A 19,352-nucleotide genomic window follows, 5' to 3' on the forward strand; every position below is an offset into this window, starting at 1 on the left:
TTTAAGTGGAAAGATCATTTTTCTGGGACTTGGGAATCTTAGAATCTAATCTTAGCTCTTCTACTACCTATGTAACTAGCCTTTGTGAGTTTCAGTTCCTCTGGGAATTGGATTAAATGATCTCTTAAGGTTTTGTTTTTTTTTTTTTTTTTTTTTTTTTTTTTACTTTTAAATTCTATGCTTGGGGATATACTGTCAATCTGCAGAAAAATATAGAAAAAAAATTTACTCCAGGGCTTTATCCAGTGGTATCAAATCTGGCACTGGCTCATTCCAGGGAAGATTTAAACCCCTTTTCCCAAGTAACTTGGTTACAAGGAGAATGCTATACTTCTCAGATAGTTTGCTAATAATAAAAATGTAAAGTATGTTGTAACTCTCAAAATGTGATATAAATGGCAGCTATCATTATAATTATTAAAACAAGAAACTCAAATCCTCAGCTACCTATACCTTACTTTGGTAATTTCACTTAAAAGAAAAATCAGTTGACTATAGTCCATTGGAATACTAAAATCTAACAATTATGTGTCAATCAAATTCTATTCTCTATCTTAGCAACATTAAATATCTTGAGTTCTTATAGCATTAGAGGCTCTCTAGTACCACTTTTATTGTGCTTTGTATCATAAGTTATTAGCATGTTCATCTCTTATGTTAGACAATATGTTGCTCATGGATGGAAAATGTATGCTTAATTCATCTTTGTATCTTTCATAGTACATAGAACATAGCAGATAATCAATGAATTTTTATTGGATGTTTGGGTGAATGAATGATGATTTTAAAAATATTCACCTAGCCATGGTTCCTTTTAATTTTTTTTTTAAATCACTTAACTGAAAAATTAGCCCCTATTTTATTTCTCAAAATAGGTTTTGAGAAATAGATAAAATTTCTATTTTCTTCATAAACAGCCTAATTGAGAACTTCTCTCTTCCAAACTCTAGTAAAGAAAGAAGTTTTTTGAATGGTAGTAATAATAATAATTGTTCACATTTATTGAGTGCTTTTATATATCAATCAATTAACAAATATTAAATGGTACAGTGGAAAGAATCCTAGGCTTTAAATCAGGAAGACCTACGTTTAAATCCTTCTTTGAGCACTAGTTATTTCAATGTGGGAATGGCGCTTAACCTCTCTGAGCTTCAGTTTACTCATCTATAAAACAAAGAGGTTTTTACCCATTGACTTCTAAGAACCCTTCCAGTTTTAATTCCATATTCCTGTGATCTTTTGATTTATTAAATACCAGTCCCTGTGCTAGATGCCTGGAATAAAAATACAAGGAATGAAAACATTCCCATTCACAAGGACCTTACATTCTAATAAAGAAGACAAAAACTTATATAAATACGCATGGAATAAATATAAAAAGAAAAGAACAAAGTATTCATTAAATACATGGTAGCTTGGAAGGAAGAGCACTAGGATTTGGTGGTATTATAAAAGCTGATATATTGAATGTTGTACCTAAGCTGCATTTTCAAGAAAAAAGAGCACCTCTGAGAAATAAAGGTAAGGATAAATAATCCAAGCAAATAGGACAGCCAGTACAACATCATGGAGATGGGAAATGCAGTATTATGGACAAAGAAAATGTCAGTTTGACTGCATTCAAAAGTGTATGACAACGCATATGCTTGAAACTAGAAATAGGTTGGGGCCAAATTCTGTGGGCTTTGGAAGCTAAACAAAGGACTTTATATTTGAACCAAGAAACAATAAGAAACCACTGGAGTTGGTTGGAATCACATGATCAGATCTGCACTTGGGGGAAATATTTTGGCAATATATACTATGTAGGACAGATTGAAATGGGGAGAGACTTGAGGTTAGGAGATAAATTAAGAGATTGTTAATGTTAATCTACATGAGAGGTGTTAAGAGTCTGAACTAAAGCAGTAACCATGTGCTTGTAAAGTTACAAGTAAAGGAACAATTGTGGAGGTAAAAAATAACATGATTGGTTACCTGATTAAATAAGTGGGCTGAGAGCAGAAAGTCAAGAATAATACCAATTGTGTAAATGGAGGAGACAGGAAAAATGTAATATCTGGGATAGAAATCATGAAGTTTGGAAAAGGAAAAGGTTAAGAAAGGAGGGAGGTAGGTGTGTGTGTGTGTGTGTGTGTGTGTGTGTGTGTGTGTGTGTTGAGCTCAGTTTTGGACTTGCTATGTTTAAAATGTCTATAGGACATATTTAAAACATACAATTGATGAAACTCGGGGAAGAAACTATTTAAATCTGTGTGTCACCTAGACAGAGATAATTATATCTATGAAAACTAATGAGTTATTAAAAAAAAAAAGAATGTGGACAAAGAGGGCATACAATAGCATTGGGGAACATTATTAAAAAAGAGACAGACAAAAAGTAGTCAGAGATAAGAGAACAAGGAAGGAATAGTGAACAACTGTGGGAGGTAGATACTAATGCATCATTATTTCCATTTTACAGATGATGAAAAAATCAGACAGGTTTAATGTATATTTCCTCCTATCAAATTTTTTGCAGTACTTTTTATAAGTACTTAGAAGGCCTTCCTCTTAATTTCTTGGTTTTGTTATAGTACTAATGGGACACAGATTGATCCATTTTATTGCCTTTCATTCTTTATGGCTGGGTCACATCTTTTGCTAGTCATTGGTCTTTGCCTATATCCTTTATGCCATTTTTTATTTTTATTCTAAAAAACAATAAATAAAATGAACATTTCCACAAATGTTGTAGAGCAAAAGAGGATTACATGTGAAATTTCAAATCTTTTTTGCATGAAGAAAAACAAAAAAGAAAAACAAAATTATTGATATTTATATAACAAGAATTTTTTCCTTTGGAATATATATGCACATAAGTATTCATGTATATATACATACATATGTATTTATATTGTATATGTATGTGTATTTTTTCAAAAAAAATAAAGTAACACATTGGCCATGTCCAAAACTATATGATTCATTTTGCATTTTAAGCTCTAATAGAAAATGGGTAATATGCTTCATCATCAGTCATCTGAAGTTTTGCTTGGTCATTTTATTGATCTTTCAAATTGTTTTTCTTTATAATGTGATGATTGTATAAATTAATCTCCTGATTCTACCCTCTTTATCAGTCTCCCAATTTTTCTCCAAATGCTCTCTTTTATTATTCCTTAAGGCATTAATAATATTCACATATTATAATTTGTTCAGCTATTTCCTAATTGCTTTGTAACTCCTTGGTTTCTAGGTTTAGCCATTCCAAATACATAATTTTGTATATATGAGACCTTTTTTGTTTTTCTTAAAAGTTTAGAAGTAATGGTTGTATTACTGGGTTAGAGTATGGACAATTTAGTGACTTAAAGAATATAATTTCAAACTGCTTTCTAGAATGACAGGACCAATTCCCATATCCACCAGTAGTGTATTAATAGGTCTATTTTCCCCAAAGAGCTTCCAGCAACTATCCTCTTTCCCAATATAATGGGTTTGAGATGAAACCTCAGAATGTTTAAAGTTTATCCTGGCCAATATACTATAGTCAATTTCCATCATATGTGTCTCTCCATTTCTCATTGCATGATCTACAAGTATATATGTGAAAAATCAGAGCCTGGATATAAAACAGTTTCAACATTTTTACAATCAAAGGTTCTGATAAAGGCCTCATTTCCAAAATATATAGAGAATTGACTCTAATCCATAAGAAATCAAACTATTCTCCAATTGATAAATGGTCAAAGGATATGAACAGATAATTCTCAGATGAAGAAATTGAAACTATGTATAGACATATGAAAATATGCTCCAAATCATTATTAATCAGAGAAATGCAAATTAAGACAACTCTGAGATACCACTACACACCTGTCAGATTGGCTAGAATGACAGGGAAAGATAATGTGAAATGTTGGGGGGGATGTGGGAAAACAGGGACACTGATACATTGTTGGTGGAATTGTGAACACATCCAGCCATTCTGGAGAGCAATTTGGAACTATGCTCAAAAAGTTATCAAACTGTGCATACCCTTTGATCCAGCAGTGTTTCTACTGGGCTTATACCCCAAAGAGATACTAAAGAAAGGAAAGGGACCTGTATGTGCCAAAATGTTTGTGGCAGCCTTGTTTGTAGTGGCTAGAAGCTGGAAAATGAAAGGATGTCCATCAATTGGAGAATGGTTGAGTAAATTGTGGTATATGAATGTTATGGAATATTATTGTTCTGTAAGGAATGACCAGCAGGATGAATACAGAGAGGACTGGCGAGACTTACATGAACTGATGCTAAGTGAAACGACCAGAACCAGGAGATCATTATATACCTCAATAACGATACTGTTTGAGGATGTATTCTGATGGAAGTGGATCTCTTTGATAAAGAGAGCTTTAATTGATCAAAGATGGACAGAAGCAGCTACACCCAGAGAAAGAACACTGGGAAATGAATATAAACTGCTTGCATTTTTGTTTTTCTTCCCGGGTTATTTCTACCTTCTGAATTCAATTCTCCCTGTGCAACAAGAAAACTGTTCGGTTCTACACACATATGTTGTATCTAGGATATACTGCAACCCATTCAACATGTAAAGGACTGCTTGCCATCTGGGGGAAGGGGTGGAGGGAGAGAGGGGATAATGCTGTAAAAAAAAAATTATCCTGGCATGGGTTCTATCAATAAAAAGTTATTTAAAAAAAAAAACAGTTTCAATGGACAGGATTAATAGATAGAACCTAACATGATAAAATGTAGTAAGGATCAATGTGAAATTCTTGCATTCAGAAAAGTCAAGTACCCAAGTACAGAATAAGGGAAAACTTAAAAATTCATAAAATATATATTTACACAGAGAGAGAGATAAACAAATACAAATAATGAAGACTAAGGCATTTTCGTTAACTACAAGCACAATATAACTTGACAATATGATGTGGCTACCAACTCTGCTACAATTTTAAGCTTGGGAAATATCCTGTACACAACAAGAAAGCTAATAGTTCTTTTTCACTAGCCAGATCATATTTGAAAAGCTATATTTTAAGAGGGACATAGCTTTGGAGAATATTCAAAATGAAAGTGATGAGGATAGTGAGGTGATTGAAATCCAAATCAATGAGGAGTGGTTCAAAGAACTGAACATTCTTAGAGTGGAAGAGAGAAAACTCACAGGGAACTTATGAGCACAGTCTTCAAACATTTGAACTACTACCACAGGGAAGAGATTAGATTTATTTTGCACATTTCTAGGAGATAGAACTAGAACTTACGTGGCCCAAGTTGCAGGGAGGCAAGTTTTTAGCTGCCAAAAAATTGGAGGAATTGCTTAAGTTTCCTGTCATTGATAATGATTAGGTAGAGGTTTGATACTCAGCTCTCTTGGATATTATAGAGGGCATTCATACCAATTATAGAAGTTGGATCAAATGGCTTCTAAACTTCCTTTCAAGGGCCAAGAGTCTATGACTTCTTCCTTGAACTTTTTCACTCTCTATATATGTTGTTTTGCTTTGTTCGCATTGTATCCCTTTAAACAGAAGCATTTCCCTAAAAACTACTTGGTCAGTTGTTGTTTTTTAAATATGCAAAAAAAGATCATTCTATGAGATGAAGTTTTCTTCCTGCATGTGTGGCTTCTAACCCCACATTCTTCCCAGGAAAGTTTCATTTACTATTCTCTTGACTCCCCCTTGTGATCCCTCTCGTTCCCTTACTATTAGTGAAGGCATAACATTCACCAAGATAACATGCACCATACTCCACACTACCCTACTACCACCATGTACATCTATCTAATGCATGTGAAACTTTGTATACCAATATATCACATTATAAAATATTTGATGAGCTTAGTACCTAAAAATGCTCTTGAAGAAAAAGTAAATAATTCATATCTGTAATGTAGACAAAAAAGATTTGGAAGCAAAGAGGGCGTTAAGCAACAAAATTGCATTCTGTCTGTATAGTTCTAACATTCTGTTCCTCTTGACAGCTCAATTCCATTCCCTTCCTCTGAATGTTTAGGTATCAGATAACTGTGGGTATTTAATGAGCTATATTTTCTGTTGCTTGATTAAAAAAAAAAAAAAACTGGAGTCTTCCTATTCTACTTTTTGTTTACCTAATATTACTTTTCTTCATAGTTGCTGTTTTTATACACAAATTCATACATTTATTCATGTACAAATATATATGTAATATATATAATAATATATATATATATTTTTCCCCCTTCAGATAAACCTTGTGAGCTCTACTGCTCTCCTCTGGGAAAGGAGTCTCCTGTGCTCATAGCAGACAGGGTCCTTGATGGCACACCTTGTGGGCCCTATGAGAATGACCTCTGTGTACATGGCAGATGCCAGGTACAGTACCTTTTTTCTTTTTTCTCTTCTTGAGTATTGTACCCATTGGAAAAGAGGCAGCATAACAGTGGATAGATTGTTGAGCCTGGAGTCAGGTAGATCTGACTTCAATTCCCACCTCAACTTTCTACAATCACTGGCTGTGTAATCTCGAGCAAATTATTTTTTTTACCTGACCTTCAGGCAACTCCAAAAGACATCTATGAAATTACAGTAAAAATACAGCCTAGGTTGGTAGAAAGAATATATGTATGAATGTTTGAATATATATTTATACACATACACACATATAAATATATGATTATATGTAGAGACAGAGACAGACTTCACTATTAACAGAATTAAAATATTAACTAGGACTGCTCCTGATCTTCAGGTTAGAAAAAGTCTAAGAAAAACCCTTTCAAGATAGTTCATAATGACACAATATCCTAAAGTCCAATTCTATGAGACACTATCCCTAAAGAGTTCACTAAATGGTATGGCATAACTGAAGATATATAGCTCTATAAAGATTAGTTAGGAAATACTTTGAAACTAGGTGATATAGTAAATAGAGTTTGGGGTTGAAGTCAGGAAGTCTCATCTTCCTGAGTTAAAGCTGGCTTCAGGCATTCACCAGTTCAGTGAACCTGCTCAAGTTACTGAATTCTGGTTTACCTCTGTTTCATCATCTGTTAAAAAAAAAAAAAAAAAGCTAGAGGAAGAAATGATAAATCACTTCAATATCTTTGCCAAGAAAACCTCAAATTCATTCATGAAGAGTTGGACACACCTGAAATGACTGAATAACAACAAAAACCACTTTCCAATGTGCCAGGCACTGAGCTAGATACTGAAAGTAGAAAAATCAAAATTACATTATTATAAATAATATCACATCAGAGAGGCAGCATGTATAAATATAACTATATGCAAAAATACAAAATAAAGGGTAGTTTATGAAGAAAGGGTACTAGCAATTAGGAGGGAATCAGGGAAAGCTTCAAGTAAAAGATAGTACTTAGTTAAGTTTTCAAGGAAGTTAACTTAGTTAAGTTTTCAAGGAAGTTATGAGGCAGAGGTGAGGACAGAGAACATTCCAGGAATGGGAGATGGATAATTCAAAGGCAATGGTGTATGTGGGAGAGTGGTGAATAGCTAAAGTGAGATACATGAGGTCAGTTTAGCTAGATGGAAAAACATGGGGAAGGGAGTAACATAAAGTACCTTTGGGTCCAAGATGTGAAAAGCCCTTAAAATCAAATAGAGCCTCTTAGAGAGAATTGCTAGAATTTACTGAGTAGGGGAATGCCTAGTTAGACTTGTGCTTAACAAAAATTATTTTTACAGTTATATGGAGAATAGATTGGCAAGGAAAGATAAATGAGACAGGAAGACCAATAATTCAGGTAATGGATGATGAAGAAAGAAAAGAGAGAGGGGGTAAAAAAGTAAAAGGGAGCTTCTTAGGAAAAACTGAAGTCTGAAATAAAACCAATTCTGTTTATGTGAACTAAGAAACCAAGTACATTCCTTTAATTGGCACATGTAATGAGCCAAATATCTATATTATTATTTCATGAATACCTTACTTATTAAAGTCAGTACCTAAATCTTATTTCTAAAATTGTGTTTTGGTGAAATATAAAGAAAATAGTAAATGACATTGACAATCTATTAATAAAGACAAATCTGAATTTGTTTTTAATTATAAATGTTACCCAATTTCATCCATTGACTAGAAACAGATAACTCTTTTGCTTCATTCATAGATGGGGAAGGAAGGGGAAAAGGAAAAGGAGGGAGAGAGGGAGAAAAAAGGAAAGAAAGGACAGAAGAAGCAAAGGAAGGAGTGAAGGGAAGAAAAGAAGGAGTGAAGAAAAGGAAGGAAGGAGTGAAGGAAAGAAAAAAGAGTGAAGGAAGGAAGGAAGAGAGGGAGGAAGGAAGGAAGGAAGGAAGGAAGGAAGGAAGGAAGGAAGGAAGGAAGGAAGGAAGGAAGGAAGGAAGGAAGGAAGAAAGGAAAAGGTGAGGGGTAGAAGCATTTATTAGACTTTGTTTCAAGCACTGTGCTAAGTATTTTACAAATAGCATTTCATTTGGTGGTCTCAACAATCCTTAGAGATAGGTACTATTATGATCATTATTTTACAGTTAAGGAAACTAAGACAAACAAAAGTTAAGGGACCTGCCCAGGATCACACAGCTAATAAGGATCTGAAACTGCATTTAAACTCGGATGTTCCTGACTCTAAGCCTAGTTTTCTCTTTATTGTACAACTTCACGATGTTTCCTGAATCAATATGTATCTCAACCAGTATCTTGGACTTTGGAGTAGGTAATCAGAGGCAATAGTCAATAAACATTTACTAAGCACTTTATAAGTACCAAGCTCTTTGCTAAATGTTAGAAAAACAAAAGTATAAGATAGTCCATGCCTTCATGGAGCTTACAATCTAATTAGGGCAAGGCAATATATAAAAATATAAAAAACAAAGCTGAAGAGGGAGGAGGAAGTTAACTCCTGGACCCAGATAGGGACCCAATCTGAGGAAGTGAGTTTCAGATTTGATTTCACCTTGAAGAATAAAAATCAATGAATCATGAAGTTCAAGAAAGTAGCCAAGTGGGAAATGATGAAGTGAATTCCTTGAGAGCTCTTTTCAAATGGTGAAAGATCAGGTATCTACCCATTACTCTCTGTAATCAGAGGGAACAGGGTCCCCAGTGACAGGTTTACTGGGGAGGTATGAGTTTCAGAATTAATTTTGTCTTCCAGAATGTTGAGTTTCTGGAGATCACAAAGCCCAACTGGAGAACTAATGATTTCCATTGTCAAGAAAGGTGTGTCTGATAGCCATGTCACAAGTTATACTGTAACTGAGGATAGAAGAATAGGATTTTTTGTTGACTCAGTTCAGTCTGTTTCAGAAGAGTGTTTTGAGATCCCAATGTAACTTACTCCCTTTCTCTGAGGTATTTCTATCATTGTGAAATTATAAATGTTCAGTTTAGTTTCAAGTTGAACTACATCTATGGGAATGCCAACATGTAGTTCTAGGAGATGTACTAATTTTAGGATCCACGAGCAATTTGGCAACATGGCTGTATCTCCTCCATGTATGAATCCAATAGGCCCTTCAGTAAAATTGGAAAAAAATTGATGCTGCCATTCTGGACTCAATATAAATGTTGGTGGGAACTTGAGCCATACTAAGTGTTAAGAGCTAGGTGTCAAATGGAATACTACATATTTCCTGCATTTCATGGATTTTAGTCAGTTTTATAATTTAGATTGACATTTTATGGAAAAGTCAGAAAAATATATCATCAAGCAATTTTAAATCTATTCTTCATTGAGATCTTCTCCTTTTACATTTATTTTTGAGATATATATATATATATATATATATATAAATGGCTTCAATTAACTCATACCTAAAACAGAGATGGCAATATCATGATATGTAAAATGTCTACCATCAGAGTGTCCTTGTAATATCTTGGTTTTGACTAAAAATATAATGAGTCAATCCTTCCTCTTTTGTAGAGGAGGGAGATTGGATATGGAACATTACAAATACTGTCAGATTTGAATGGTGTGTTCTGTTGGTTTTGCTGAACTGTTTTCTATTTTTCTTTTTTCTATTTTACAAGAAACTTTTATTGGTTTGGGAGAAAGGAAGAATATATTCAGAAATGATGATAGAACAACAAAAGATATGTGTTAAAATTTGAAAAAATTTTAAAAACGGCAATGGGAAAATTCCCAGATCTAAAACTACCAAGTAAAAATTTATTTTTCAAAATCTGCAAAGAAGTCTTCTAATTAGATTCTGCTTCCACAGAAACTCTTCAACTCTGTTGGAATTTTAAATATTTTCTACTTAGGCAAATGCCTAATTCTCTTTGCAGAAGAAAACCTGACAGTATCCAGACTGTCTCAGCACTGTGCAGTCTTGTTATCAGATACAGATATGTGTGGATGATAAGTACTTGGTGCCCAGGACATTTGGCAAGACATTTTTCCCAACATAAAATGCAGTACCCTAATGAGGACCTAAAATAATCTTTTCTTTGTTGCAAAGAATGTTCACTTATTCTGCCAAATGGCACTGCAGAGTGCTAACGAAGCGCTTATAATTACTCAAATGAGAAATTGTTGACAGTTCCCCATAAACTTGCTAGCAAGCCAAGTTTGGATTTTATTTTCTTAATAAATTGAACACTTAAGATGGGATATCCTAGGCATGTGTTGGTCTATGATATATCCTCATTATTTACATTCCTTTTTTAAACCACTCCAAAGAAATATCATTAATATCCTTTATAGTAAAGCCAGCTAAGCAACTCCCAGCCTTTTGCTAGTGTGTTTAACTGGCCTCTTGTCAGGGCTGAGGCATTTCTAAGAATACTAAAATTCTCTGGTCAGTGGAGTCTTCAATATGGGTCATAAGTATTTTCAACTCTAAGCCATTAGTAACCTATGGCAACCTTCAATAAACATAGTTCCTTAATCCTTACTTTTCAAAAGGAAAGATTCCTTATACCATAAAGAGAGATGATGGCAACTGAAAAACATTTAGTCCTTTAGTAATGAATATGCCAGCTCTAGCCACGGGCTGTGATCAATTGAAGCCAAGGGCATTTGAATGATGAAGTTTAAGGTAGTCTGGAAGAGAGGTTCTTTAACACAGAATTTGTCCAAAAAAAGGATTTCTTTTAAGATAAAGGTCTCTTCCAATCTTTAGAATCTAAACACCAGTCAATAAATATTTCATTATCCAGGCACTATATACAAGGTACTGTTGCTACATGCTATGAATACAAAGAAAAGGCAAAAAATAATAATCCCAGCCCTCCAATATCTTACATTCTAATCGAGAATTCAAATTCTGTAATTTTATGAGTATGTCATAAAAGAGATAGTTTTACTAGAGAAATGGATAAACTAAGAAGGATTCATTATTTGTCCTTCCTGGTTTTCAATTTAACATTTAAAATGGTTTAAATTTACCATTTATCTGGTAACTTAAAGAGATGACATGGGAACTTAATGGCAGCTAGATGGCTCAGTGGATAGAGCTTTAAGCTTGGAATCAGTATGACTCATCTTTATGAGTTCAAATATAATTCACTCATTAACTGTATGCTCCTGGACTAGTCATTTGATCCTGTTTGTCTCAGTTCCTCAGCTGTAAAATAAGTTGGAGAAGGAAATGGCAAACCACTCCATTATTTTTGCCAAGAAAGACCCAAAAAGGAATCAAAAAGAATTGGATGTGACTGGAACAACTCAACAAGCAAAACAAAACAAAACAAATAAAATAAAAAACAAATAAGACATGGGAATTTAACACTTTGGCAAACATTAAATAGAGAAATATTTTGGGGCAGAAAAGCCTTTCCTTGCTCTCTTGTCATAGTGTTATAGAATGCTCATATTTATCCTGATTGTCTGTAGAGTCAGACTGATAATTCAAGAGATGCTGAGCAGGACACAGGGCCACCTACATAAGGGATAACAGTTCAATCTGCTGTCACTTTTAGGGAGTTTCAAAGAGTGTGCTCAGATTTTCCCTATCTGGTTCAATTCTAATACACAGAACTTTGGGGAATCAGTTTCTGGCTATGGGTAGTTAAGAGATTGATACTGTAGGATGACTCACCTCAAAGTCTTCTAATTGAATGTTGAAGCAAGAAGAATTGGTGATTCAAGAGATATTAGGCCAGACCTAATGTTGAATAGTTAAAAGTCAAAAAGATTTATTTCTCACTCTTATCCTATGAGATTGTCTCACACCTCAGATGCTGTTCAGCATCTCAGAACTCCTAAGTTTTTCTGGCTCCATAACCAATGAGAAGATTTTGATTTTAGTCATCTTACAGTACTAATATCTCAACCACTTAGGGCCAAAAACTTATTCTCCAAAATTCTGTGTGATAAATTGTAATCAAGCAAGAATGTAGCCAAAGCATATTTTGTATATGTAACTCATCAGGAAGGACAAATTTAGATATTTTCTGTGGATTCTGCTAGGCCTCATTGGCTGGTCCCCCATAACACAATGACATAAGAGCATTAAAAGCCTTCACTGCCCAAAAATATCTACTTGGTCTGCCAAAGAATTAGTTTCTCTGTAAAGTCCAGACTAGCTCCTGGGAGGCCTCAGAATCAGCTAGAGTCAGGATAAGTAAAAGTCCTTGGTCTTCAGGGGGAGAAGTGAAGGAGACAGACAAACTGCCACAAGCTCACCACCAACCTCTCTTCTCCTGGTCCTGCTGCAAAGTGAAGTTCTCTCGGCTTTCTCACCCCACCCCTTAATCCTTACCTATAATTATCTGTATACACCAAACATTGAGCTAGCCCAGAACAGTGAGAAGGGCCATTTTTCCAAACATATGCGAATAGAATCATTGCCCAATAGGTAATTAGCCTTAAGTGCTCTGTTGTCTGATTCAAGCACACCTTTTAAGAGTTTCAGCCCTTTACATCTCCCAGTTTCTTTTGTTTTAGAACACAGGTGGTCATGCCATCCCTGACTTCTCAGAAAAGGGAGAACCCCAAAAAGGAGGTGATCACATCCTCCCTGACTTCTTAGGAAGAGAGATGAAAAGCACCAAAGGGAAGTGGGGAATCAAGCCAGATATTGTTATTTGATTTCTGGGCTGAAGAGGCTTACTAGAAACAGGTATGCACAAACCCATCAGTATGAGGGTTATTACACAAGCACATAGCAATAAAGTACAGGCTAGTAGTGATGGCTCTCCCTACAGCCAATGCAGGCTCAATGTGGTGTAATAAGCATGAATTGTACATGTAAGTAGTGATATAACAAATAATATGAATCAACATGGCAATGTAAAAGATTTCTAGAAGTCCTAGAAGCAGGGTATGTAAATAACAATCACACATACACCTTCTTCAGCAGCTGAGAGATACTCCAAAACTAAGCTACTGCCCATTATTTCATGTGTCAGGGAATCCAATGATACTCACAAGTTTTTGAAGTCCTGCAACAGTCTTTTTATGTGTTAGGGAATCCAATGATTCCTGCAGATTTTGAAGTCTTATAATAGTCTTATCATGTCTCAGAGAATCCAATGATTCCTGAGGGTTTTCAAGTCCTGCATCAGCCTCATTAATAATGTTTGATGTTCATGAATCAATTGCCATAACTGCTATGCTCTTTCAGTGATGAGCACAATCAGTGATGGAACCACCTGATGTTTCAGGTCTTCTCCTTCATTTCAAGGGTCTGCTCCATCTCTCTATGATGGACAAGGCGAATACAGCTCATTGGCACCCATCTGATTCCTTCTCCATCTGTAGAGATACAAGCAAACCCTCTCTCCCAAGCAGTTAACTTATCTGGTCCATTCCATTCACTACTTTCTGGGTCTCTCCACATCACCTGGCGATTAGCTAAAGATAGTGGAGCTGCTTGCACTGGACATTGCCCTTCCGGTAGGTTATAAAACCTGTCTGCTGGAGCCAGTGCATCTTTGTCAAAAACAAGAAGTTAATAGTATAAAGAGCTAGATTTAGAAGTTCTCTAGAGTTACCTGTGGCTCCCCCTTTCTTTTGTTTTTGGAGCAGCGTCTTAATGTCTCTGTTTCTCCTCTCTACTATTGCCTGTCCTTGAGGATTAAAGGGTATGCCAGTGGCGTGTAAAATCTTATGTACAAATGTGTACAGAGATGTACAAAATGTTTAGAAGTATATGCAAGTTCATTATCTGTTTTTATTACTTCTGGCACACTCATAATTACAAATGCTTGTATAAGGAATTCAGTGATCACTCAGGCTGTCTCTTTTGCTGCTAGTATTGCAAAAGTAAATCTTTAAAAGTGTCTACCACAACATGGATAAAAGACAGACGATCCAAAATATTTATAATGGGTCACATCCATTTGCCAAATTTTATTAGGTCTCAAACTATGAGGATTCTTCCCTGGAGGGAGCATAAAAGCATGGAAAGGAAGGCAAGCTGTACATGCTTTTACTATGCTCCTAGCTTCCTCTCTTGTTATCCCAAATTGTAAATGCAAAGCTCAAGCAGCCTGATGATATTTAGAATGAGATTCTTAGGCTTTCTGAAATAAATTGGCCAACTTAGTTAGAAGACTACAATATCTCCCCAATTGGAATCCCTTTCTCCTATCAGATTGTTTCCTGGTTGATTTGTCATGTCTTGGTATTGAACTTCTAAAAGCTCTCTGGGTGTAGCATTGGCTGCCATCATGCCCCAAGTATTTTTTGCCTTGGGCTCTGGGGCCGGGTCCCTCATCCCATTTCCCTGAATCAGTCTACATTCTGAGGCTTTTTTTGGAGATGGGGTTTTGGGTCTTGTTCTCCTACCCTGTATTTTCACTCTGTCTCTATGCCAACACTGAGCTTTCAGATGCCCTATTTTACCACATTGAAAGCATTGATGAGTCTCTCTGGAAGTCCCTTGCCAGAAGGGACCCTTTCTTTCTATGTTCAGATTTTGGGAAGTCTGCATCATAACCTGACTATAAAAGATATTTGTGCCCACTGTGGCACAGCGTCTTATGATCAGAGCATGCTTGTGTAGTCCTAGTATAATTCTTCAACAAACCTCATTAGCATTTTCTTTAGCAAGTTGCCTTATCATAATTTCTGTTGCTACATTTTCACCATTAGTTCATATGACAGCTGTCTGCAAACGTCCCACAAAATCAGCAAAGGGTTCATTTGGCCCTTGTGCTATTTTTGTGAAGGCCTCTCCTTTGTCCTGTTTACCTGGGATAAAACCCCCATGCTTTGATAGCAGCAGCAGCAATTTGCTCATATGCTGCTATGGGGTAATTAATCTGTGCTGAAATGTTTGCATAAGAACCTACACCTGTTAGTTGGTCATAAATTATAGGAGTATTAACTCCACTTTGACTATTTCATTGGGCTTGTATCCTACAGAGCTCACTCTATTCAGAAAGCCACAACAAGTTTTGCCCAGGTTCTAAGCATGTCCTTGCTATAGATTTCCAGTCACTAGAGGTTAAGACTTCATAAACCAAATTCTGTAATAACATCTTAACATAAGATGATGTAGCCCCATAAAGAGTGCAAGCCTTGTTCAGGTCTTTGATGATTTCTAGATCATAAGGAGTGTATCTTCTACTTTCTTGACCTGAAGAGGTAAACTGTTGAATCACAGGATACATTTCTATTCTCAAATCAGCTGTATTCTGCCTTTCTTCTGTGGCTTTAAGTAATGCCTTTTGCAATCTAGTCATAGGAGGGGGTGATTGCTGGGGGGGAGGTGCTGGTGATATTACTGCTCCTCCCACTTCTCTTCCTCCCCCCCCCCCCCAAGGTGAAGTTGATGGGGGGAGGGGAGAAGTCAAGGACCTGCTCTGGTGTAGGCAGGATTGAAGTTGGGCTGTGAGAATGAGAATCATCATGCCCTTCAAGTTCACTTAAGTCCTCATGTCCTCTGGTGATATATTGCCATTAATCTGTCCTTTGTCTTCCTCTTTTTTCCTCTGGCTGTTCTTAAAACTTTTCTTTTTTCTATAACTTGCAGGATTCTTTAAGGCCAATTGTATTATGTTGTATATATAGAATTTTTCCTTAGAAATTGAATCAGGACCTTTATCATTGTAGTATTCACATAGTTGATCTCCTACTAGTTTCCAATTATCTGCCTCTATTTCTTCTTCCTTGAAGAACCAAGAGGACATGCATTCTAATGTATTCAAGAGTCCACCAATCTGCTCCCAAGTTACAAGCAAACTTGTCTCTTGATCAACCTAAGTATGCTTTCTATAGAGCTCCCTTGGGTTGGGGGTAGGGGGTAGAGTTGAGGGTAGGGGGAGAATCTTTTTCTAACATCTGCCCCATTTCAATTAGAAAAGGTTACTAGTTTAACCCTTAACAAAGTGTTTATCTATTAAAATACTCACCCTATTTCCTTGTCACCTGGGATTTCTTCAGTGAAATTAGGGTCCTTGATTTACACATTGTGCACCAAAATGTAAAGTCCAGGCTAGTTCCCTGAAGGCCTCAGGTACAGCAAGAGTCAGGATAAGTAAAAGTCCTTGGTCTTCTCAGGGGAGAAGTGAAGGAGACAGCCAAACAGACAAAAAAGTGAAGGAGAGTTACAAGCTTACCACCAACCTCCTTTCTCCTGGTCCTGCTTTGAAGTAAAGTTCTCTTTCCTCTCTTACCCCACCCCTTAATCCTTACCTACAGTTATGTGTATACACCAAACATAGAACCAGCACGTTACAGGGAGAAAGGCCATTTTCCCAAACATATGCTAATAGAATCATTGTCCAATAGGTAATTAGTCTTAGTGCTCAATTGTCTGATTCAAGCACATCTTTTAAGAGTTTCAGCCCTTTAGTCACATGTTCTCATGTGACTCATGCTTTTAAAGTTAAGTTACCAAAGGCCTCTGGTAAAATAGAGATTTTATTTAAAAGGGCTAATACATTAAATTATTAGCAACTATTAGCATTGAACTAGTTCATCATGTTGGCTAATTTATAAAATCCCTAAGGAAATAAAACTATTAAGTTTTTACTAAGAAAAATGATATGGTCAGGAACCAAGGACAACCCTAACTAACAGGGGCAAACCACATACCTGAGTGGGTATTGGAAACCATGAAGATGAATGAGGTAGAAAAAAGGGATAAGGAAGAGATACTAAAATATTTGTTTATTTGTCAATTTTACCTACAGTAGAATTTTGCCTTGAGTAAAACTTTTCTCTTATTTTACTTGGTGAACACCTGATTAAGTAAAAACTTTGAATTATACAATATTTTTAAACGAAATTTTATTGTTTTTAGGAACAAATTTAAATAACTGCTAATTAGATGTTTCTAACTAACATTGTTTAGCCCTTGAGCACAAAAAGCCCCATTACAGCTAAAGAGAGTGTGATAACACTCAGCAAGGGAGTGTGCAGTGCCCTCTCTAGCTGCAATCTGCAACTGCCCAACAAAAATGGAGCTCAGAAAACCCATTGAAACTATCCATTTAGTGTGCCAAATATCAGCCACTCACTGTCAAGGCAACATTCCTTGACCATTCAAGGTGACCTCCCTGATCTTTCCAGGAGGGGTTGGCAAACTATGGCAGCTGTTTTTGAGATGTGGGGCCAAAAGATGACTTCTTGCCAGCCGTACCTGGTGAAGAGCCAAGATAAATGCCAAGGAACTTACCTAACTGCACCTGGCCTAGTCCCTTGATCATGACACTGACTTACTCCAATTAGGAGCAAGTTATGCTGAGCCACTCATCCAATAGAAATGTCATATTCTGCTCAGATAGGCTAACTGAGGAACAGAACAACTCATCCAGCCATGATTCATATCCCAGAGCAAATTTTATGAGACCCAAAAGAAAAATGGAAGACATTGAAATTCAGCTGTCCTGGAGTTGTTTTTCTTAGACATATGCTTTCTCTATACATATGCCTTAATAAATACCATTGAACTTTAACTTTATGCACAATTTTTTCCTTCCCCTACCATTGACTGTTAAAAGAGAAGGTACTTATGACATTAAGGAAAATGCTTTGTAAATATTACTTTGGTTATGCCATTTTGTGTACCGCCAAGTGTGTGTCCCTGGCTACCCCCTAGTCCCTCCTACAATCCTCTATACACCAATCATTGAGCCAGTCCGAATAATGGAAAGGACCATTTTCCAAGCATATGCCCATAGAGTATCATCCAATCAGTAGTTAGCCTCAAGCGCTCAGCAGTCCCGACCTCAGTGCATCAACCCAATAGTTTCAGTTCTCTAAAACATTTGAGTAAATTACCTATGGAACCCTGAAAGTAAAAGCATGGCTAATTGGGATATCCCTAAAATGGAAGATAAATTTATGTGCCTGTGGTATATGTGTATACATATACATACATACCTATACGTGTGTATTTTTTAATCAAACTTCATTAGATGCAATGGCTAAGTGCAGCTGAAACTGTGATCTACATAGCCAATTCCAGCTCTCTCCGCCCCCCCCCCCCAAAAAAAAAAAACCTTATTTATTTCCCTTTTCCATATCAATACCTTTAGCAGTAATCAAAATATTTCCTATAGTCCCCAGGTCTACAACTGCCTACCTAAGTCTTCATAATTCCCCTTCATGCTTTCTGGGTATACTTTGGTAGTACCAAGTGCCCTTAATTTAAATTACAATAAGTAAGTTTTTTCCATGCCTCTGGAGTTTGGACCTATTCCCCAGTCAATAGCATAGCTCTCAGTTGTCCATGTCAGACTAACATATGGTTCCTTCTGTACTCTTCAGCTTCAGTCGGCTAACCATCAGAACTTGTTCCTTCATTTGGCTACCAGAAAGAGATGTATTCTTTCCTGCTAGCTCTTGTGAATTCTGCTGAATCAGTAAGAGATAAGAAAATGATTCTTTTTCAGATGCTACAACTCTCCTCTATAGGAATAGTTGCAAACTTACTATGTCATCCTAAATGTTACCCAATTATATTAAGTTCTTCCGGACTCTAATCTTATGATATAGGTTGGACTTTATGCCACTAGGATTTTTTCTCCTCTTAGTTTGTTTAGAAAATACTTTTCTTCCAATTTCTCAAAGATTGCTTAATTTTTCCTAATGAGTCAGAAAGTCATAGTACCTATTTACCTCCCAAGGAGGCTACCCAGCATGTTGATACATACATTTGTTATTTATCAGTGCCAGAAACATAAACATAGATTATTCTCTGACCACTGGAATATTCCTCTTCTTCTCTACATATGAAAAAACTAAAATCCTCCCTATTGTTGTTTTTCTGCTGCTGCTGCTACTGCTAATTCTTAAAATAAATTGCTTTCCTTTTTGCTACGAGCAGCAAGAAGGGAAAAGAAAGGAGGATTATTTTACGTAAAGACACTTTGCTGTATTTTTATGGGGCTTTCTTACCTTTCTCAACCCTGAAAACTAAATACAAAGAAAGATCTATTGTCCTAGGAAGGTGAGATGATACAGTGAATACTTCTCACATGTCAGAATTTGAATT

At 36.0% G+C, this 19,352-nt stretch overlaps 1 protein-coding gene across 1 annotated transcript in view; it reads left to right on the forward strand.

Annotated features, from left to right (window-relative positions):
- ADAMTS17 (ADAM metallopeptidase with thrombospondin type 1 motif 17) overlaps nt 1-19,352 on the forward strand; it is a 507,844-nt gene that overhangs the window by 307,982 nt on the left and 180,510 nt on the right. The window contains exon 14 of the mRNA XM_051980996.1: nt 6,226-6,353. Within this exon, the coding sequence (XP_051836956.1) occupies nt 6,226-6,353 (128 nt within the window). The remainder of the gene's footprint in view (nt 1-6,225; nt 6,354-19,352) is intronic.

Source organism: Antechinus flavipes, chromosome 2 (assembly GCF_016432865.1).
Source record: "Antechinus flavipes isolate AdamAnt ecotype Samford, QLD, Australia chromosome 2, AdamAnt_v2, whole genome shotgun sequence".
In the NCBI taxonomy this organism is placed as follows: Eukaryota; Metazoa; Chordata; class Mammalia; order Dasyuromorphia; family Dasyuridae; genus Antechinus; species Antechinus flavipes.